The sequence below is a fragment of the Achroia grisella genome, unplaced genomic scaffold, assembly GCF_030625045.1.
Source record: "Achroia grisella isolate CSIRO2021 unplaced genomic scaffold, CSIRO_AGI_Agris_v1 utg2156, whole genome shotgun sequence".
In the NCBI taxonomy this organism is placed as follows: Eukaryota; Metazoa; Arthropoda; class Insecta; order Lepidoptera; family Pyralidae; genus Achroia; species Achroia grisella.
The window spans coordinates 560,899-585,109 of NW_026712714.1; the positions used below are offsets into that span (position 1 = coordinate 560,899).

At 41.4% G+C, this 24,211-nt stretch overlaps 1 protein-coding gene across 1 annotated transcript in view; it reads left to right on the forward strand.

The window, feature by feature from the left end:
* Window positions 1–24,211, forward strand: part of LOC131842307 (uncharacterized) — a 69,780-nt gene that overhangs the window by 39,887 nt on the left and 5,682 nt on the right. The window contains exons 7-19 of the mRNA XM_059190845.1: window positions 3,092–3,202; window positions 8,534–8,700; window positions 9,486–9,588; window positions 9,790–9,839; window positions 9,951–10,061; window positions 10,628–10,756; window positions 12,220–12,288; window positions 12,621–12,762; window positions 14,270–14,361; window positions 16,335–16,417; window positions 18,522–18,612; window positions 19,275–19,353; window positions 22,730–23,701. Coding sequence (XP_059046828.1) covers window positions 3,092–3,202; window positions 8,534–8,700; window positions 9,486–9,588; window positions 9,790–9,839; window positions 9,951–10,061; window positions 10,628–10,756; window positions 12,220–12,288; window positions 12,621–12,762; window positions 14,270–14,361; window positions 16,335–16,417; window positions 18,522–18,612; window positions 19,275–19,353; window positions 22,730–23,701 — 2,199 coding nt within the window. The remainder of the gene's footprint in view (window positions 1–3,091; window positions 3,203–8,533; window positions 8,701–9,485; window positions 9,589–9,789; window positions 9,840–9,950; window positions 10,062–10,627; window positions 10,757–12,219; window positions 12,289–12,620; window positions 12,763–14,269; window positions 14,362–16,334; window positions 16,418–18,521; window positions 18,613–19,274; window positions 19,354–22,729; window positions 23,702–24,211) is intronic.

Genomic DNA, 24,211 nt, shown 5'->3' on the forward strand with positions numbered 1-24,211 from the left:
GATCGCGACTCTACATTATCTTGTCGATCAGCTGTCGCCATAAGTTGCGCTGACGCCTGGTGTAATGAGGCGCTGACAGTAATGTTTAGCTGACGGGATACCTGGTCTGACCATCGAGTGGGACTTCGGCCTCAAGGTCTTTTACCCTCTATCTTGCCTGTTACCATTAGTCTCTCCATATTGTCCACACTCGTCCGCGCAACGTGTCCGAAGTATCGCACAATGCGTTGCAGATAAGTAGAAGACAGACGCCGTGACTCTTCCAATTTGAGCTTTTTTAGTATAGAGACGTTTGTACGGTGGGCTGTCCACGGTATCGTCAATAGTCGACGCCAGCACCACATTTCAAAGACGTTAACTCTTTGGCTATCAGTAGCTTTGAGTGTCCATGTCTCAGGGTATCCTCAATAGTCGACGCCAGCACCACATTTCAAAGGCGTCAACTCTTTGGCTATCAGTAGCTTTGAGTGTCCATGTCTCACGGTATCCTTAATAGTCTATGCCAGCACCACATTTCAAAGGCGTCAACTCTTTGGCTATCAGTAGCTTTGAGTGTCCATGTCTCACGGTATCCTTAATAGTCTATGCCAGCACCACATTTCAAAGGCGGCAACTCTTTGGCTATCAGTAGCTTTGAGTGTCCATGTCTCACAGTAACCTTAATAGTCTATGCCAGCACCACATTTCAAAGGCGTCAACTCTTTGGCTATCAGTAGCTTTGAATGTTCATGTCTCACGGTAACCTTAATAGTCGACGCCAGCACCACATTTCAAAGGCGTCAACTCTTTGGCTATCAGTAGCTTTGAATGTCCATGTCTCACAGTAACCTTAATAGTCGACGCCAGCACCACATTTCAAAGGCGTCAACTCTTTGGCTATCAGTAGCTTTGAGTGTCCATGTCTCACGGTATCCTTAATAGTCTATGCCAGCACCACATTTCAAAGGCTGACCTCTTTGGCTATCAGCGGCTTTGAGTGTCCATGTCTCACGGTATCCTCAATAGTCGACGGCAGCACCACATTTCAAAGGCGTCAACTCTTTGGCTATCAGTAGCTTTGAGTGTCCATGTCTCACGGTATCCTCAATAGTCGACGCCAGCACCACATTTCAAAGGCTGACCTCTTTGGCTATCAGCGGCTTTGAGTGTCCATGTCTCACGGTATCCTTAATAGTCTATGCCAGCACCACATTTCAAAGGCGTCAACTCTTTGGCTATCAGTAGCTTTGAGTGTCCATGTCTCACGGTATCCTTAATAGTCTATGCCAGCACCACATTTCAAAGGCTGACCTCTTTGGCTATCAGCGGCTTTGAGTGTCCATGTCTCACGGTATCCTCAATAGTCGACGGCAGCACCACATTTCAAAGGCTGACCTCTTTGGCTATCAGTGGCTTTGAGTGTCCATGTCTCACGGTATCCTCAATAGTCGACGCCAGCACCACATTTCAAAGGCGTCAACTCTTTGGCTATCAGTAGCTTTGAGTGTCCATGTCTCACGGTATCCTTAATAGTCTATGCCAGCACCACATTTCAAAGGCTGACCTCTTTGGCTATCAGCGGCTTTGAGTGTCCATGTCTCACGGTATCCTCAATAGTCGACGCCAGCACCACATTTCAAAGGCTGACCTCTTTGGCTATCAGCGGCTTTGAGTGTCCATGTCTCACGGTATCCTCAATAGTCGACGCCAGCACCACATTTCAAAGGCTGACCTCTTTGGCTATCAGCGGCTTTGAGTGTCCATGTCTCAGGGTATCTTTAATAGTCGACGCCAGCACCATATTTCAAAGGCTGACTTCTTTGGCTATCAGCGGCTTTGAGTGTTCATGTCTCATGGTATCCTCAATAGTCGACGCCAGCACCACATTTCAAAGGCTGACCTCTTTGGCTATCAGCGGCTTTGAGTGTCCATGTCTCACGGTATCCTCAATAGTCGACGCCAGCACCACATTTCAAAGGCTGACCTCTTTGGCTATCAGCGGCTTTGAGTGTCCATGTCTCAGGGTATCTTTAATAGTCGACGCCAGCACCATATTTCAAAGGCTGACTTCTTTGGCTATCAGCGGCTTTGAGTGTTCATGTCTCATGGTATCCGCAATAGTCGACGCCAGCACCACATTTCAAAGGCTGACCTCTTTGGCTATCAGCGGCTTTGAGTGTCCATGTCTCACGGTATCCTCAATAGTCGACGCCAGCACCACATTTCAAAGGCTGACCTCTTTGGCTATCAGCGGCTTTGAGTGTCCATGTCTCAGGGTATCTTTAATAGTCGACGCCAGCACCATATTTCAAAGGCTGACTTCTTTGGCTATCAGCGGCTTTGAGTGTTCATGTCTCATGGTATCCGCAATAGTCGACGCCAGCACCACATTTCAAAGGCTGACCTCTTTGGCTATCAGCGGCTTTGAGTGTCCATGTCTCACGGTATCCTCAATAGTCGACGCCAGCACCACATTTCAAAGGCTGACCTCTTTGGCTATCAGCGGCTTTGAGTGTCCATGTCTCAGGGTATCTTTAATAGTCGACGCCAGCACCATATTTCAAAGGCTGACTTCTTTGGCTATCAGCGGCTTTGAGTGTTCATGTCTCACGGTATCCTCAATAGTCGACGCCAGCACCACATTTCAGAGGCGTCAACTCCTTGCCTTCCAGCGGCTTTGAGTGTCCATATCTCTGCACCATATAGCGCGATGGAGAAAATCAGTGATCGTACCAGGTGTATGATTTTGTTGGTGATGTTTCATCACTATGCTTACTGACAACGAAATTTACTATTTAACTCGCTGGTTTAGCATACCGCCTTACTTCCGATGTTCGCAAGTTCGATTCCTTGCACGGGACAAATATTTGTACACGGGACATATATGGGTGTGTTCTATCTATACATATAAATAAAATTAGAGTGTCTGTTTGTAATATTGAAATAACCACCAAACATACACCAAATTAATTTTTTTACAATTTTTGTATGTCTGTCTGTCTGTTCCGGCTAATCTCTAAAATGGTTGGACCGATTTTGACGGGACTTTTATTAGCAAGTATCTGATGCAAAAAGGAATAACTTAGGCTACTTTTATGTACTTATATTTCAGATTGCGAGCACTTGATCCGTCACATGCTGGTAGTAGACCCTGAGAAGCGGCTGTCGCTGCGCAGCGTGGCTAAGCACCGCTGGCTGGCGGGCCGGCCTCCAGGAGACTACGGTCGGTAACTGGTCTTTTCATTCACAATCAATCAACAATCAAATTAGAAAATTATATTGGAAAAATGCTAACCTAACAAATTCAAATTCAAATTCAAAAATCATTTATTCATGTAGGACATTTTAGCCGCTTATGAACGTCAAATTTTTACATTATAATTTTATTTTTTTCCCTACCGTCCAGTTCGGTATATAGATCCAATTGAGAAGAACTGGCAAGAAACTCAATTGAATTACTTTTTTTTTAAAGCCAGTTTATTTACAATGTATATTTATATAGGTGTCTATGTCTAACATTAAATGAAAATTCAGTGCATGAACAACTATTGCCATGCACACTCGTCATTCAAGTAATCGTTTAGTGAGTAATAGGCTTTGCTCAGTAAATATGATTTAACAGATGTTTTGAATTTATTTAAGGGTAATTCCAACATATCCTTTGGTATCTTATTGTAAATTTTTATACCTATTCCCATAAAAGACCTATTAACTTTTTCTAAACGATACTTGGGGACAGCAAGTTTGTCTTTAAATCTTGTATTAATATTATGAATATTGCTGTTTTTTGGAAATAAGTCAAGATTTTTATGAACATATAGGATATTTGAATATATAAATTGAGAAGCAACGGTGAGAATATTTGCCTCTTTGAATTTCTCTCTTAATGAGTCACGACTCTTCATACAGTAGATCGCTCGAACGGCACGTTTTTGTAATATGAATATATTTTTAATATCTGCCGCTTTTCCCCATAGTAATATTCCATAAGAGAGTAAACTATGAAAATAACTAAAATAGACTAATCTAGCAGTATCAGTATCAGTGTACTGTCTAACCTTACGCACGGCAAAAGCTGCTGAACTTAGTTTCGCTGCAAGGCTTTGAATTTGTGCACCCCATTGTGTTTTATTATCTAGTGTGATTCCTAGAAAGACAGTAGATTCTATAAATTCCAGAGATTCGTCATTTAATTTAATATTGCAATTAGTATTAAAACTTTTAGACAGAGAGAAATTAACACATTTTGTTTTTTTAGCGTTTAACATAAGATTGTTAGTTGTAAACCAGTGCAGGAGACGCCGCAAAGCACTATTTACATCGTCATAATTATTAGTCATTCTATTAACTTTAAAAATCAATGAAGTATCGTCTGCAAATAATACTATGCCGCATCTATCCTGCATGGCATATGGGAGATCATTAATGTAAACTAGGAATAAAAATGGACCGAGAATAGATCCTTGAGGTACACCCATTTGCACAAGTGACCCGTCAGACGTAGCGTTGCTAACCTTCACTTTCTGTATTCTATCAGATAGATAAGATTTTATTAAATTTAAAGCATTGTCTTTGACGCCATAAAAAGCAAGTTTTTTTAGCAAGGTATTATGATCAACGCAATCAAAAGCCTTAGAAAGGTCACAAAAAACACCTATCGCATCCATTTTAGTTTCCCATGCAGCAAATACGTGTCTAAGCAACTCTGCACCTGCGTCTGTAGTTGAACGACCTTTGGAAAAACCGAATTGACTATTGTGGATTAAATTATTTAAATTGAAATAACTGACAAGCTGCATAAGGATTATTTTTTCAAAAATTTTACTGAGTGCTGGGAGTATAGATATAGGTCTATAATTTATTGGGTCACTCCTATCTCCAGATTTAAAAAGCGGTATGATTTTACTAATTTTCATTATGTTAGGAAATTTACCTTCATCTATACATTTATTGAAAATAAAAGCAAGAGAGGGCGCAATAATTTCCATTATACTATCTAGTATTTTAACAGATATACCCCATAGATCCTCTGTTTTTTTATTATTAAGCTGTTTGAATATTTTCATTATTTCTACGGATGATGTATGTCTAAAGTTAAATACAGCTGATGACTTGCTAACATTGTCTGTTAGTAAAGTTTCAGCAGCAGACGGGGAAGATTTTAGAGCCTGTGTCGTAATTAATGGAATATTAGTGAAATAAGATTCGAATGCATCCGCGACCTCTGTGTCGGAATTTACCAATTTGTTATTAATATTTAAAGCTATTTTACTATTTTGAAAATTAACTTTTCCAGTTTCGCTATTTATTACTTTCCAAGTGGCTTTTATTTTATCTTTAGATTTAGTTATTATTTTACCTAAATAGAGAGACTTAGCTGTATGACAAACCTTTTTAAATATTTTCGAATAAGATTTTACATGTTCATGAAATAAGGGATCGGATATATAGCTTCGTTTTTCGTAAAGTTCGTAAAGATTAGCCCTAGACTTATAAATACCAAACGTGGCCCAGTCACAAAACTTTGATTTTACACTAGTTGAAAAGGTTTTTGTTTTAAATTCACTGCTAGCTTCATTGTCAATTAAATTAAAAATATGTTCACATACAATGTCCGGGTCATATTGAGGTACTATGACACTAGATATTTTATGTTCAATTTTATTTTTAAAACGTGCCAAATTCTTTTGTGTTATTTGTCTGCATGTAATTGTTTGTGTCCCTTTGGATCCCTTAGTTTCAATTATAACTTTTTGTCCATAATGATCAGATCCAAGACAGTCGAAATTCATTTTCACCTTTACTTCACAATTACAAAAAACATTATCTATACAAGTGGCAGAATTTCCTGCGACCCTAGTGGGTTCTAAAAAAAGATTGTGCAAATTAAATGATTTAAATAAGTTAATCAATCTTAAGCTTATTGAGCATTCCGATAATAAATCAACATTAAAATCGCCACATACAAATAATGTTTTATTCCTCCGTGCGACTCGTCTCAATGCTTCCTCCATAGCCAGTTCAAAAGAATCAAAACAAGCCGATGGCGGACGATAAACGCAAATTATTATACAAGTAACTAATTCTACGCAAGATAGTTCAATTGTTTGCTCAATAGAAATATTTACAATGTCTTGACGGTTTTTATATTCTACATCATTTTTTAAAATAATAATTGACCCGCCATGAATGGCATTGTTCCTAGCAAAAAAACTAGCTATATTATAATGTTCAAAAGGACAAATTATTTCATATTGTTTAAGCCAATGTTCTGTCAGACATAACACCCGTACATTGTTAGATTCTAAGAATAGACTTAATTCTAATTCTTTGCTGGAGAAGCCACGAATATTTTGATGAATAATGACCATATCCTGTGGCTTAACCAATGTCGTAGATGTTAGTTTAAATTAACACATGTCACATTATTAGTATTATTACTAATATTACTAATTAAATCCGTTATACTACTTATAATGGGATCATAAATGTTATACGCTAGTAAACTAGCAATAGTCTTTTTTTGTTTTTTAGGAAGATAAAAATTACCTCCCGTCATATAATAATTTGTAACAAATTTGTTACTTTCAAAATAAAATATATCATTACAATGATATGTCATCGAATAAATTAAATTATTTATACTATAAATGAACTTATTCTGTTCATTAGTCAGGGACCTTAAGTAAGTAACCTTAAGTTTATTTGAATAAATATTATTTCTTATTTCTTAATCGACGATAAAAAAAATCTAAATGAAGAACCATTCTTCACTTCGATTTTTTTTATCGTTGATTTTTGTTCAGTAATGTATCAGGTCACAAACATATCGTTATTGCCATAAATGACTGATTTTATGTACTTTTCCCATGTGGTTGATGTAGAATTCCTAAAAAAATAAAACTATTTACGTTTTTTATAATGTGGAAGTCAAAATTTTATTCTCAACTTAGTCCTTCGAGCCGGATCTGGTTGAGAAATTAATTTGTTTATTAACTTAGACAGGCCTCAGTATACTAGCAGTTGAGCACACTCTACTTCTAAAGGTCGCGGATTCAATTCCTCGTACGATGTAAAGATTTGTATTCATGAGTATGTTTGTATCGGTCTGGGTATTGTTTATGAATATTATGTATGCATTTACAAAAAAAATGTATTTTAAGTATTTCTTTGAGTTGTCTAGTACCCATAACATAAACTCTGCTCAGATTAGGACTAGATGGCATTGTGTGAAATGTCCTGAGTTTAAAAAAAGTTTAAAGAGAAGAAACATATATAATTTTTTGTATTTATCCATATTTGTTTTTCTTTATATATTAACTGCAAAATTGCACCACCTTATTATCTTTAATCAACGCGACTGTTGACTGGTAGAGAATGTCATCAGGCATTAAATCCGTCATGTATATTAAAGAATAAATAAATATATAATTTTCTGTATTTATCCATATTTGTTTTTCTTTATATATTAACTGTTAAATTGCACCACCTTATTATCGTTAATCAACGCGACTGTTGACTGGTAGAGAATGTCATCAGGCATTAAATCCGTCATGTATACAAAATAATAAATAAATACATAAATATCTTTTCAATAATAGTGAATGTGGTTTTGTATAATATGTATGTAATATCGTACAACTAAGATTGAAACTCCATGATTATTTTTGCAAACGATACGCCATCCTATTTTTGTCCCACGAATAAGTGACGTGTTAGTAACCGTATTTGTTTTTTTATGGCTGTATCCGCACAGTTCCCTTTCCCTGAAGGGATAAACAGAACCGGTTCCCCCTGGAAACCATCGTGATAAATTTGCGGTGAATTTGTCACGTTGGGCTAACTGATCTGACTTCATGTTCATCTTATCCTCCACTGGTGCCCTGCCAGCGTAAACCGTTAACGCAGGCGGGTGCACCATTCCATTATAATCCATAAAAAAAAATAGAACCTAAACAGAACCGGTTCCCTCTGGAAACCATAGGGATAAATTTGCGGTGAATTTGTCACGTTGGGCTAACTGACTTGACCTCATGTTCATCTTATCATCCTCCACTGGTGCCCCGCCAGCCTAAACCGTTAACGCAGGTGGGTGCACCATTTCATTATAATCCATAAAAAAAACAGAATCTAAACAGAACCGGTTCCCTCTGGAAACCATCGTGATAAATTTGCGGTGAATTTGTCACGTTGGGCTAACTGATCTGACTTCATGTTGATCTTATCATCCTCCATTGGTGCCCTGCCAGCGTAAACCGTTAACGCAGGCAGGTGCACCATTTCATTATAATCCATAAAAAAAAAACAGAACCGGTTCCCTCTGGAAACCATCGTGATAAATTTGCGGTGAATTTGTCACGTTGGGCTAACTGATCTTACTTCATGTTCATCTTATCCTCCTCCACTGGTGCCCACCAGCGTAAACTGTTAGCGCAAGTAAGTGCACCATTCCACTATCATCCTCTAAAAAAAAAACAGAACCTAAAAAAAGACAGTTATATTTGTAGACAAACACGTGAAGCGTGGGGAGAAGTCAATGAGTGATTTTCCGCAGACATCTCGCAGGGCGAGTGCGCGTGTCACGGGGCGGCGGCGGCGAGGGGGGCGGGGGCGGAGGGGGCAGTGGGGGGCGCGGGGGTGGAGGGGGGAGGGGGGCCACACGACACCGTGCTGGCCCACATGCTGGCGCTGCCCGGCCTCACAGACCACCACATACACCAGGTATGTCTTCTCACGCGTCTACACTTGCTACTCTTTTTTCTTCTGGCTCCAGCGAACTCGCTACTTTATGGATGGCTCGGTAGTCTACGGTTTAGTACTTGCTTGCTTCCGATGGTAGCGGGTTTGATTCATGACGCATGGTACGAAGATTTGTATCAGACTTAGGGTTTGATGCCGGCTACCGGAAGAAAAAGTAGCACCGTGACTAGTGACACGGGTGTAGGTTTAAAAGGCCCTTTTAGAATGCTTTAACACTCATCTTCACTACTTGCAGCTTCCCCCCAGGCCCTACTAAGTCCGGGATAAACCCGTCTCTAATACAATTTACTTTAGTACATCCAAAATACAAGCTGCACGTTCCGTGCTCGTCGACTGAACGCCTTGGCTTATTCTACGAAAGAGAATTATTCAACTACCGACCTCCGTATTTATAGACCGAAGTCAGTGTAGTAGGGAGAGAAACGGGGGTAACGGTTATCTTATAAATGACAAATAATTTAGTTCGGTCTATAAATACTAGATGGCGCTATTTACAATATTAATAATAATCTTTACATTGGGTACTTCATTAACACTAAACACAAACTACCTTCTTTTAATGTCGAGTCTTTCTACAATATTGATGTGAACCCTAACACGAGTGAATAGACACTATTTGAGATTGCGTGTAACAGTTTAAACTTATCACTTAACATGAGTGAGATCAGTCAAAAGCGCTTAAATTTAGAAATAAAAAAGTGAATAATGATGCTACAGATGTACAAAATGTCTGGTGTGTACCACAGAGCGTGCAGGAGGAGCGTTTCGATCACATCTCGGCCATCTACCACCTGCTGATGGACAAGCTGCAGCAACGCTCCAGCGCCAGGAACAGTCTGCAGCACAGAGGTACTGACCAGACTACACTGCGTCCCCTTAGGGGTCGTCCTCGTAAGTGGCTGAAGTGCCACTTACGACCGTAAATTTTTTTTATATTAATATTTTATCCTTACCGTCCAGTTCATAAATCTTTCATTGTTTATTTGATTTATAGCAACTTTGATGTGCTACTATATAATTTTATACTAGTTAGTAAATATATTGTTACAGATTCCTTGGACTCCACAACAGGCCAGCCATTAGATCTCACTAGTTGTAAGGTACTATCGAAAATGTGTCTAATGATTTATGTAGTAAAGTTGTAATTTAATTGTTGAGTAAAACTAAAATCACAATGACTTTAAACTACTTTGGTTATATGTTGACAGCAGAACACAGAGGACGAACAAATGGATGCAGAGGAGGCTTCATCCCAAGAGTGCCTGGTCTCCATCCCCTGCGCCACAGACTACCTCGCCGACGCGGCTGATAGTCTCGAGAAGGTAACTCAATCATATGTTCAGCGATAATAAACCTATTATGATTAACATAAAATTCGATGCAGTTATATGTATTGGCGGCGATGTGAGTCATAAGCGATTTATATCGAATGTTAAACATCTAGCCTTTATTATTTTTTAATTTTATTGGACTATTTGTGTCATTGAAGAAATTAGGAAGGATTGGAGGTCCAAGTTTAGATCCCTTAAGCACTCCCAGGTTAATCACACTGTGTCAAATTAAAATACTTAAAAAATAAGAAGCTAACAAAGCTAAGCAGATAAGGGTCTTGAAGATCATTTGGACTCACTAATTTAGTGGGCAGGGCATTTTTTGGGGGCCAATTTCTCAATAAGTTTAGTATGTTCAACTACGTCAAATGCTTCAAAGAATTCTAAGTACATTAGATTTAGATTGCCGCTTTTAGTAATTCGTATTAGAAACTTTGTCTAATTTCGAAGAGTAAGATGTATTCATATCCTAATATTTTATTACACCTTCCAATCGGAACACGGCTGCAGTAGCCGAAATAGGGCTGAAAGTTGGTATAAAAATAAATGTTTTGCAGTTCGACGAGGGAGGCGCGGCGGCAGCGGAGCCCCGCGCGGGGCCCGCCACCGCGGCCGCGGCGGCGCCCGGGGACTCCCACGCCGCCCGCAGGCACACCGTCGGCCCGGGGGACTGCCGCCACGCGCAGGTACCACATCCGCAGGGACACATCCGCAGTCACGAGGACGCCCGGGGACTCCCACGCCGCCCGCAGGCACACGTCGGCCCGGGGGACTGCCGCCACGCGCAGGTACCACATCCGCAGGGACACATCCGCAGTCACGAGGACGCCCGGGGACTCCCACGCCGCCCGCAGGCACACCGTCGGCCCGGGGGACTGCCGCCACGCGCAGGTACCACATCCGCAGGGACACATCCGCAGTCACGAGGACGCCCGGGGACTCCCACGCCGCCCGCAGGCACACCGTCGGCCCGGGGGACTGCCGCCACGCGCAGGTACCACATCCGCAGGGACACATCCGCAGTCACGAGGACGCCCGGGGACTCCCACGCCGCCCGCAGGCACACCGTCGGCCCGGGGGACTGCCGCCACGCGCAGGTACCACATCCGCAGGGACACATCCGCAGTCACGAGGACGCCCGGGGACTCCCACGCCGCCCGCAGGCACACCGTCGGCCCGGGGGACTGCCGCCACGCGCAGGTACCACATCCGCAGGGACACATCCGCAGTCACGAGGACGCCCGGGGACTCCCACGCCGCCCGCAGGCACACCGTCGGCCCGGGGGACTGCCGCCACGCGCAGGTACCACATCCGCAGGGACACATCCGCAGTCACGAGGACGCCCGGGGACTCCCACGCCGCCCGCAGGCACACCGTCGGCCCGGGGGACTGCCGCCACGCGCAGGTACCACATCCGCAGGGACACATCCGCAGTCACGAGGACGCCCGGGGACTCCCACGCCGCCCGCAGGCACACCGTCGGCCCGGGGGACTGCCGCCACGCGCAGGTACCACATCCGCAGGGACCACATCCGCAGGAACCACTTCCGCAGGGACCACATCCGCAGGAACCACTTCCGCAGGGACCACATCCGCAGGAACCACTTCCGCAGGGACCACATCCGCAGGAACCACTTCCAGTCACGAGGACCACATCCACGCCGCGCAGGCAACCACTTCCGGGGGACCACGCGCATCCACATCCGCAGAACCACATCCCAGTCACGGGACCACATCCGCCGCCCGCAACCACTTGCCGCCACGCGGGACCACATCCGCAGCGAACCACTTCGCGTCAAGGGACCACATCCGCAGGAACCACTTCCGCAGGGACCACATCCGCAGGAACCACTTCCGCAGGGACCACATCCGCAGGAACCACATCCGCAGGGACCACATCCGCAGGTACCACATCAGTGCATCATCATCATCATCAGCACTCGTGGTGCGTGGTGGCGGCGGCGGAGCCCCGCGTGGGTCCCGGAGGCCCCGCGGAGACGGTGAAGAGAGTTTTTTTTCTAACGAAGTGCGTCGAAGAACATGTTGTGTAAAGCAGCTATTTACCATAAAATTTAAATATTGTAACGTGTCTGTGATATAAAGTGTTGATTTTGTGATTTGTATTGAATGTATCTAATATCGTTGCAGGCGGGCGGAGATCTGGGCGCTGCGGCCGACCTCCGCGCGGCCCCCCTCTACGTCTCCGCGCACTTCAACGTATGTACCCAACACTCGCTGCACTATCAGCTTTGCTGTTCTAATCCTGATATCTATTACCAAGCAATACAACTTTGTATTGTATTTTGGAATTCAAATTAAGACTAAACTGAATAAGTCGTTAAGTCAATTCTTTCTTGAATATCAAATTTATATCTTGCTAGTCTATAATCCTAGAATTATAAATGCTGATGATGAAATATCTACATCATCTGGGTTTTTAACGGAGGAGGACATGGAGGGATCATCTGGATATCTCATTATTCTACTTGTTCTACTATACAACACCTGGTATATTGAGATGATGTTGAGCTTGGGCATACGTGTTGCAGCAGCAGGCAGGCGCGCCGGTGTCCCTGCTGCCGCACACCAACCTGGCGGCCAAGCTGCCGGCCGTGCAGCACCAGCCGCCGCGGTACTTCAGCGTCAAGGACCAGCACCTGCTCAAGCCGCCGCACGCCATGCAGACCCATGGTGCGTACTCATCACACTCAACACACACATCACACCACTGTCAAAAGCTGCCGGCCGTGCAGCAGCACTTCAGCTTTAAGCACCAAATAAATATCCACACATTATTAATAGTGCTACAACACTGTTAATTTTATTAGTGCCAGCACTAACCAATACTATATGATATTATCAATAAGTAGTGCCACAACATTAATTAGTGTATACATCAATCAACACTATGACACTATCAATAAGTAGTGTCACAACATTAGTTAGTGCCAGCACTAACCATTACTGTATGACACTATCAATAAGTAGTGCCACAACATTAGTTAGTGCCAACACCAACCAATACTATATGACACTATCAATAAGTAGTGTCACAACATTAGTTAGTGCCAACACCAACCAACGCTATATGGTACTATCAATAAGTAGTGTCACAATATTAGTTAGTGCCAACATCAACCAATACTTTATGACACTATCAATAAGTAGTGCTACAACATTAGTTAGTATCAGCACCAACCAATACTACATGACACTATCAATAAGTAGTGCCACAACTTTAGTTAGTGCCAACATCAACCAACGCTATATGGTACTATCAATAAGTAGTGTCACAACATTAGTTAGTGCCAACACCAACCAATACTATATGACACTATCAATAAGTAGTGCCACAACATTAGTTAGTATCAGCACCAACCAATACTATATGACACTATCAATAAGTAGTGTCACAACATTAGTTAGTACCAACACCAACCAATACTATATGACACTATAAATAAGTAGTGCCACAACATTAGTTAGAGCCAACACCAACCAACGTTATATGGCACTATCAATGAGTAGTGCCAACACCAACTAATACTATATGACACTATCAATAAGTAGTGTTACAACATTAGTTAGTATTAGCACCAATCAATACTATATGACACTATCAATAAGTAGTGTCACAACATTAGTTAGTGCTAACACCAACCAACGCTATATGGCACTATTAATAAGCAGTGCCACAACATTAGTTAGTGCCAAAAAGCTGGAAACACAGGTGATGTAAAATTTGTTTCCTTGCTAAGAAAGACTCTAGACTTGGTGGTGTCTGAGCGAAACGTACTATAAATAAGGAAACTAACAACATTATAATAATAATAATAATAATTTCAAGACAATTCACACAGCGCCATCTAGACTCAAGTTAAGCTAGCTAAAGCTTGTGTTACGGGTACTAGATAACTGATACAAATAAATGTATATATTTTTGTTTTCGTAAATACATACATATTATATATAGAAAACATTCAGACCGACACAAACGATCCTACTCTTGAATACAAATGTTTGTGCCGTGCGAGGAATCGAACCCGCGACCGTCGGACGTAGAGCGGCGCGCCATACCACTAGACCCACCGGTCTAGTAACAGCGACTGCGGCACCACCGGTGGTGGCGCCGCAGTCGCTGTGGTGCGCGGTGCGCGGTGTGAGGTGTGAGGTGTGAGGTGTGGTGCGTGTGCCGCAGCGTCGTCGCTGGGCCGCCGCGCGTCGGACGGCGGCGCGCACGTGGCCCGCGGCCGCGACCGCGCCTGCTGCCACTCCGCGCCGCCGCACCACGTGAGTACCACGCCACACGACATACCTCCCTGACACCCCCCTCACTCCTACTTGTCATGAACCATGTCGCAACGCTTCCTTATAACCAATATACCCCCCCTCCCCCTAAATCCCCTCTCCTAAAACCCCCTCCCCCTAAACCCCCCTCCTCTAAACACCTCTCCCTTAACCACCCTCCCCCTAACCCTAACCCCCCTCCCCCTACTTCCCCTCCCCCTAACCCCCCCCCCCCCCCCCCTCCACCTTCATCCCAGACCGTTATCTCAATAATTAATTAATATTTTTAAGACAATTCTAAGCCACAGCTTTACAGCTTCACTAAACGAGACATATCTGTCAGGCAGGAGTCGGCCCTCAGCCGCTCCATAAATCCTTCCGCGGGTTTGGAGTGCCATCTGCACTCGCCCCCTAACGTCCGGTGAAGCTGTAAAGGCCAGCTGCGGACAACAGCATTAGAGTAGTCCGAAAAAAACTGAACGAGTGCAAATGGCAGTAAAAAGGCCAAAGCATTACAGTAGTCCGAAAAAAAACAGCATTAGAGTAGTCCGAAATAATAAAATAATAAAAAAAAAACTGAACGAATGCAAATGGCAGTCCAAACTGACGTAAAAACTTATGGAGCGGCTGAAGGTCAACTGCCCGAGGGATGCGACTGAGATCCTTAGGGGGTCGAATGTTGACTGGTCGTAATTTCGATCCCCGTTTAAATTGGAGGGGAGATCGGTCAGATGGGGAATCTACAACCGTTGCTGCTGAAAAGAGCAACCACCCGGATGCTCGTCCAAGGAAGATTGAAATGAAATGAAATGAAATGAATAGAAATAGAATAGAAATAATCTTTATTCAAATAAACTCATTACAAGCACTTTTGAATAGTCATATGTTGATTCTACCACTCATTCGGAATGCAGATTCATCACAAGAAGAATGAGCAAGAAACTTGTGTGTTGCTCTTTTTGATAGATGTTTTTTTTATATAAATAATTACAGTGTAACAAGTAAGAGGCATGCGACAATCAACATAGAAATCGCTACGCACTCATTATTAGTGTAATCAGATAATATTGTCAGTGCTATGTATTTAAAATTTTTCTACAAAAACATTATTATCGTTAACGAATTCTTCAATTTTATAGTAAGCTTTTTTGCAAAGGAAGTGTTTTATTTGACATTTAAATCTTTTTTCTGGCAGATTTATAACAGACTCTGGTATTTTATTGTAAAACCTTACGCAATTGCCATAAAACGAATTACTAACTTTAGCCAAACGACATTTAGGTAAAATCAGTTTGTTATTGTTACGTAAGCTTTTATTAGTGCAATCACTAACTCTTTTGAAACTGTCTATATTCTTCCTGGCATACATGATGTTTTCATAAATATATTGAGAAGCAACGGTGAGGATATTTGATTCCTTAAAGCACTCTCGCAAAGACTCCCTGGAACCCATGCTATAAATGGAGCATGAAATAATTTATTTGCGAAATATTGGTACAGTACTATAATTAATACGATGCCACATGAAATTGATTGATCAGCAATATTTACCATACAGGCATGCAAATTACGTGAAGGCGCTTGTGCCACTCAAATATTCTTGGACACTGTAAAAATTACCAAGTGACAGACAATTCTTTAGTTTGCGTTTGAATAACGTATGAGACCCCAGTTCTTTAATCTCTCTTGGAAGATTGTTGTACACTTTGATTGGCATACAGTATACATTTCTCTTATGTAAGTCTAATCGACACATTGGTGTGTATAGTCTATCATTAGGTCTCGTTACTCGCAGTGTTGTGTGACACAACACTGATCTGAAATGTTAACACTGACAAAACACTGAAATGTTGATCTGACATTTTGCTAGTAATATACCAACATTTTTTTTCTCCCGAGCTTCCACAGTTACAGTTAAATTATTTGTTGTATCTGTGCCGTTTTGATATTCCTATTCATTTTGTGTATTCTGTTAGGTGTCAGACAGTGGTGCGGGCCGGCCGGCGGCGGAGGCCGAGGAGCAGGCCGCAGACGCCGCCTACGACTCCACGCTCTGCAGGTAACTGTACACTCTACTAGACACACACACTACTCTCTATACACCGCACTACACTGTACACACTACATTATACATCTCCGTAATAACTTTTACGAATGAGACTAAGTATGAACATGTTTAAGCAAGAATTGCGTGTAAAGACATGTGCCTACACTTGTATTATTTCTGTCAACACTTGAGACCTTTAGTCTGTACTATTTAAATTATGATTTAAGTTAAGTGTATAACAGTTCAGTCTACGTTCTGACTACGCGACGAATGTACGCGGTACTAATAAGCCAACAGTACCAACTAAACGTACAATCATCATCATCATCAGTCCACTGCAGTCCACTGCTGGACATAAGCCTCTCCCAAGGCACGCCACTGGGCACGATCTTCAGCCCTTCTCATCCAGTTACTACCCGCAACCCTACGTAAGTCATCGCTCCACCTAGCAACGTTTGCCAATTCGCGGTCTCCACTCTAGAACACGCCTACTCCAGCGAGTATCGATTCTGCGACAGATATGACCAGCCCACTGCCACTTCAACTTACAGATGCGAAGAGCTATGTCGGTGACCTTAGTTCTCTGGCGAATCACTTCGTTTCGGATTTTATCCCTCAGAGAAACTCCAAGCATAGCTCTTTCCATAGCTCGTTGAGCGACTTTGAGTTGGTGGACCAGTCGTATCGTCAGTGTCCACGTTTCGGCACCGTAAGTCATAACGGGTAGGACGCACTGGTTATAAACCTTGGTCTTAAGGCCTTGTGGTAGCGACGACGAGAAGACTTGACGAAGTTTCCCAAATGCCGCCCCGCCTAGCTGTATTCGTCTCTTGGCCTCCCTCTCAAAGTTGTTTTTACCTAGTTGGAGCGTTTGCCTTAGATAAATATACTCCTGAACAACTTCGAGAGATACTCCATTAATGGCGACCGGTTCCGGACGAATGCGATCATTGAACATGATCTTGGTTTTGACCAAATTCATCCGAAGACCGATGCGTTGAGACGATTCAGCCAGGCCGTTCAGCATCTGTTGTAAATCCTGCAGCGATTCAGCCATCAAACGTACAATAAATAGTACAATTATTTCACTGGTATACTTACGACCTAAATATTACGATAATCAATATAGGTATTATGTAGCGACACCTCATCACATCATATATAACGCTACAGTGGTGAGGATGTGGTACGGACAGAGGCCAAAAGCTCTCGGTTCTCACAGGAGAACCGAGAGCTTTTGGCTTCTGTCCGTACCACAACCGATTGACAAATGATTACCAGTCACAGTTCAACAGTTCATTTGTATGTAAATATTATATTTTTTACTCGAAATTAATTTGCCTTTTTTCTTGTATCTATTAAAATTATCATTATTTTAGATCTAAATAAAAGTGTATTCTATTTATGAGTATAAAAAAATTAACCAGCTGAGAAGGCAAACATGTTCAAACATTGTCGAAGGCATAAGTTTAACAATAACAATATTAGATTGAAGGGAAAATAAACGCTAAATTGCACTCATTTACTGGGTCGCAACGATCAATCATGGCGTCTAAGTCATCAGCCGGTTCAAATGTCAAACGAACCTAGGGTGGCAATAAAAAAGAAAAAACCGAGTTGCCATTATTAAAAAAGTGATACACAGGTATAGAGCGTGACGTTAGGTAGGTACATAATGTTGTTTTGTTTTTTGTTTTTACAACAAACTTCCAGACTCTGTAGTTAATTTGCCAGAAAAAATTCAAATGTGTCATAAAATATTTTCTTTGTAAAAAAGCTTATTATAAAATTGAATAATTTCTAAATGATAATAATGTTTTTGTAGAAAATATCTAACTTAAAATTCATAACGCTGACAATGTTATCTGATTGAACAGAGATTAAGTACGTAGCGGTTTCTATGTTGATTGTCGCATGCCTAATCCTTGTTGTTAATAAATATAAGTAAATCAATATTTATTTAAAAGATTACACACAAGTTTCTTGCTTATTCTTCTTGTGATGAATCTGCATTCCGAATAAGCGGTAGAATAAAAAAAACATGACTATTCAAAAGTGCTTATATTAAGTTTATTTGAATAAAGATTATTTCTATTTCTATTTTGAATGTCACCAGATACATGCTGAACCGCGGCAGCAGCAAGCGACATACGATGGCCACGCCCGAGGACGCCGCCAATGTCGCCACCTCCTGTGCTGGCTCTATGGTATGTTTCTCCACTTATACACACCCATCGTCATTCAATGTTCCCATTAATGTTACGTTTACATTCAGCCGCTTCCCCTGCCACTCGCGCTGCCGGAAATATTGCCGGGCGACAACTGAGCGAGGCTGAATGTAAACACACGTTGCCACTCGCGCTGCCAGTCCTTTGACTCGCGCACGAAAAACCTACAATCGAGGGAGCGCCGGGCAGCGCGAGTGGCATGGGAAGTATCGTGTTTACACTCTCGCGCTGTTCACTACCGTGCTCAAGTATCTGCCCACTCGGGCTGAGTGTAAATTAGGCTTAAGAGCCCACGCACACAGAGAGCGGTCAGAGTTCTGCGTTCTAGTGACCGTTGACCGCCCAAGAGTTCCAACGTACACAAGCGGCGTGCAAATTCTGCGTTTAGTTTCGTTTGGGTCATTGCACATGCAACATGTCACTAGATAGTTCGTCATCCGATGAAGAATTATAGCTCTTGTCATAAATACGTACATATTATACATAGAAAATACCCAGATCGATACAAACAATTATACTCATGAATACAAATGTTTGTGCCGTGCGAGGAATCGAACCCGCGACCATCGGACGTAAAGCGGTGTGCTAGACCGCTAGACCACCGAGGTCGTCAAGATAGTGACAGTGATGGTTGTTCTCAGCCGAGCACGTCGCCGTCGTCGAGCAGCAGCCTGCGCGTGCGCAGGACCGGCCTCCTCACGGTCACCGAGCGGCCGCCAGGTCAGTCACCCCTACCCTACCCTACCCTGCAACAGCCTCACTTACATTCCGCTCACGTATTTTGATGTTTATTGTCTGAAGAGTAGAGCATAATTTTCTGTGCTGCTAGCTATAATGAATACTCATTTTTAAACATGCAACCGTTTTTTTTTTGATATTTTTTTCAAAATGTATGATGTGTAATGATGAGTTTTCCCCTTAAGCTTAAGGGAAACATTTACAATACCATGATCCGGCCTGCTGTCTTGTATGGATCAGAGTGCTGGCCCGTAAAGGCGACGGATGAAAGACTGCATGCAACTGAAACACGAATGTTGAGATGGATGTGTGGTGTGACAAGAATGGATAAGATAAAGAATGAATACATCAGAGGAAGTATGAAAGTGGCGCCGGTGTCGGAGAGGTTGAAGAGTAATCGTCTATCATGGTATGGACATGTAATGCGTAGGAATGAGGATAATATTTTAAGAAAGGTGTTACATATGAATGTGGATGGTTATAAGGGCAGAGGAAGGCCGAAATAGAGATGGATGGACTGTGTGAAAGATGATATGATAAAGGGAGTAAATAACGAGATGACTGCGAACAGGGATGAATGGAAGAGAAAAACATTACGACCACAAATAAATGGGATAAGGAAGAAGCAGATGATGATGATCTGTAGTGAAGGTTGATAATAATTAAATTTCTTTATTGCAACCCAAATATATTACAAATATTTTACAAAGTGGAGTAGTGTCACGATAACAGCCATACTAGTAAAATACAGGTATTATCAAACATTTTCACAAATTTATAGTTTTTTTTATAATCTAAGTTGATTTTGGGGGTTTTTTTTCCAAAATATATAGTTGTATAATGCGATCTCAAGGTTGATTTTTTTAAATTAGATTGTTAACATATTTTTTTTTACTAATACTGCGCTTAGAACTATAACTAAATATTTATGTCGAAGGTGGGAGTGTATGTCCTCCCCTTTCCCTCAATGAAAACCTAGTCATACTCGTCATACTCGAGAACGGGTGCTGCTTGTAGGGACTGGTCTGCTCTAATCACTACGACTGATTTCCTCTTATTAATTGTTTAACCAGTTGGTTATATATTCTATATTTTTTCTATTTGAGTATTTAATTGAATTAGTGCTAATTGGTGGTTTGTATTCACACACTTAAAAATGTAAAGTAATAATAAAATTATTTAAAAGAGCAACACGCAAGTTTCTTGCTCGTTCTTCATGTGATGAGACAGCTTTTCGAATGAGCGGTAGATTAAAAAATGTGATGAGTATTCAAAAGAGCTTCAATGTAAGTTTATTTGAATAAATTATTTGTATTCTATTTAAATAATTAGATAAATAAGAAAATACGTTATCTAAAAAATACAAAAACATTTCAATTGTTAAAACATTAGGAGCCTCATGATGTAACAGTGTAACTATTCTCAATAATAACGAATAAAAACTGTAATATCGTTTTGCTGGTACGATCCAATCAATAGTTGCGTTACCAACCGTACAACGTAGCTCGCACCTACATGTCGTTAATTAAATAGAAAAATTAATGTTTGTGCCGTGCGAGGAATCGAACCCGCGACCATCGGACGTAAAGCGGTGTGTTTATTTATGATGTCTACAATAAAATAACATACAAGAATAACCTTCAATTCCGAAATATGGTATTCGATAAAGAGTTCCGCATTCTGTTTTGTCCCGTATGCTTTAATAACTTATGCTCTACTCTTTTAGATTAAATTTTATTGTTAAAATAGAAAGTTTTTGCTACATTTTTATTGCTTCAGAACTGCGTTTGCATATTATAAGAATATAAATAGATATATAAGATACTTATCTTATACATTTGCTTACTCATGTTAACATGCCTGAACAATATGTGTTTACTAAATGCTATAAATACAGGCTTTTGGGATACATTTTCTGGAGTTTTCATATATTAAGTAAGGAACGCTGTTAGTTAACTATTACTAAGTATATTTAACGATTCATAAACCTCAAATGTCAAAGGATTTAATGAGATTTTCAAAGATTTATTTGGTAAAATGTGCTAGCTAATATATACAGTATTCATTATATAATTATAATTAATTAATTATATACAAATATAATTACAGTGGACCCGCGGTAATCCGGCCCCTGTCTAATCCGGCCCCCCTTGTAACATTGTCTATTATTTGTTATTGAATATTACTTTGACAATATACTTCAGAGTGCATATATACATATATATAACATAGAATCTTATCACTGGATCTGTAATTTGTCGGATTATATACGGACTAATATAATCCGACAGATACGATGGTATGAAAAACGTTTGTCGGATAACCGGGGGTCCACTGTATATGTATATAATATAAAGAATCATCATTGGATCTATAATTTGTCGGATTACAAGGTACTCTTTTATAAAAAAAATTTGGACTATAAGGGGTCTTAGGCAGTACTCTATAATCCGACAAATTCGATAGTCCGACACTGCCCTGCAAAATGATTGTCGGACTACCGGGGGTCCACTGTATATATACAGCGGACCCCCGGTTATCCGACAAACGTTTTGCAGGGCAGTGTCGGACTATCGAAATTGTCGGATTATAGAGTGCTGCTTAAAGGTCCGCTATAGTCCGGAATTTTTTACAAAAGAGTATCTTGTAATCCGACAAATTACAGATCCAGTCATAATATTCTATGTTACATATATATGTGTGTATGTATATGCACTATGAAGTATGTTGACAAAAAAATATTCAATAATAAATAATAGACCATGTCGGGTTACAAGGGGGGCTGGATTACCGCGGGTCCACTATTATATTTGTAAGTTTATGTAGGAAGACTATAAGCCTAGATGTCTTGTCAATTTAAGCATACATAGGGACAGATAGCGAGAGCGATCTTATATGTAATGACTAGACAAGTTGTTAAGGGTCCTCTGCGTATAGTCCGGAATTTTTTACAAAAGAGTATCTTGTAATCCGACAAATTGCAGATCCAGTGATAAGATTCTATGTTATATATGTATGTATGTATATGCACTCTGAAGTATGTTGACAAAAAAATATTCAATAATAAATAATAGATCATGTCGGGTCACAAGGGGGGCCTGAATACTGCGGGCCTAGATGTCTTGCCAAATGTTACTTAATTCAATAAGCTTGAACAGTTTTAATAGATTTTGCGCCTGTTCACCAAACGATAACATATCATCCACTGTCTGTAATATTCTTAAATATGCATTCGCTAATTCGGATTTAGTGTTTTATTTTTCTGTTTGATTTTTTATTAAGTAGTGTATAGCAGCATGCCGCTAAACTGCATTCTTTTTTTTTGCTAATGTTATTTTTTTGACACATTAATTTTTAGTTATAAGTCCGGAGTTAGTAATGGAGGTCGAGGCCCGAATGAAGAGGAATTACCTGCCTCCCTCCATACAAGGTCAATACCAAGGTCCACCCACCCCGACGGGGGCGCAAAGCGTGCCCCCGAGCCCCACACAGGGGTCCATAACAGCCGGGACCCCAAATTATCAAAATCAAAACCAGATCAGTCTAAAGCCGGTTTTAGAAACGATACCACAAGGCAATATAATGGGAGGTACCCCAATCGCTAGTCAAACGCTATTAGGACAGTATTCAAGTCCCGGTGCGCAAAGTATGGCCCCCGGTGCCATTATGAGTGGCACTTTGACCCAAAACCCAGGATCAATAATGACGGGGACCCCGATGGGTCAACAAACCCCAGGACCAATGACAGTCCAGATGAATCCCCCACATCAATCATCAATTATCCCTGGAATGCCGATGAGCCAACCACAAGGTTCAATTTTATCTGGTACCCCAAATCAAGGATCGATTATGTCTGGCACACCGATGAACACTCCAACTCAAGGGTCTATTATGTCAGGGATCCCTATAAGCAACCAAACACAAGGCTCTATAGTATCAGGAATACCAATAAGTGGTCAAAATCAAGGACAAATAATGTCTGGTACCCCAATGGCTGCACAAAATCAAGGATCCATAATGTCTGGTACCCCCATGAATCCAAATACTAATTTTGGTGCCAGCACCAGCTTTGGAACTATTACCCCAGCAATCAATGTAGGAGCCAACACTAGTTTTGGGACCGCGCCTAATTTTGGTTCGATAACCACCGGTACCCCAATGAATACATATCAAGGCCAAGGATCTATAACGAGTGGTACCCCGGTTGCCAGCGGACCCTCGTTCCAGACGCCCAGCACCAGTTATAACCAAAGTCAGTACACTCGGCAGCGGAAGTATTCCGGACCTCAGAGAGTCAAACTACAAATGCTAGCGACTGTACAGGAAATGGGTAATTTTTTGTTCTTTTTTTTTATTTTCACGGCTACGGTACGCGGGAATTAACACGGAGTTACGGTTTAAAATGTTCATAAAGCTTTGTATTCATTTACTTCATTACTTATTTCAATTATTATTTTTAGAACTAGTAACGTGGTCATTACTAACCTCAGTGGTCAAGTTTTTTGCGTACATTCAAGACTACTAGTACAATTATGATATTTCTTTCGAGGTAGTCCCAGGTTTGTAACATCATTATATTGGCGATGTGGATGATTGGTGGCGGCCATTTTTACGTGAGATGCTTTTTCACAAGTTTATAAACCTACTAGCTTTTGCACGCGGCTTCGCTCGCGTTAATTTATCCCCTTAGGGGGGGAATTTATCAAAATCCTTTCTATGGGGATGCCTACGTTATAGTAGCTTTATGCATTCAAAATCTCAGCCCGATCGGTTTAAAATTTACAAAGTTTCATACAAACTTTCATCCCCTATTTTATGCCCTTGAGGGGTAGAATTAATC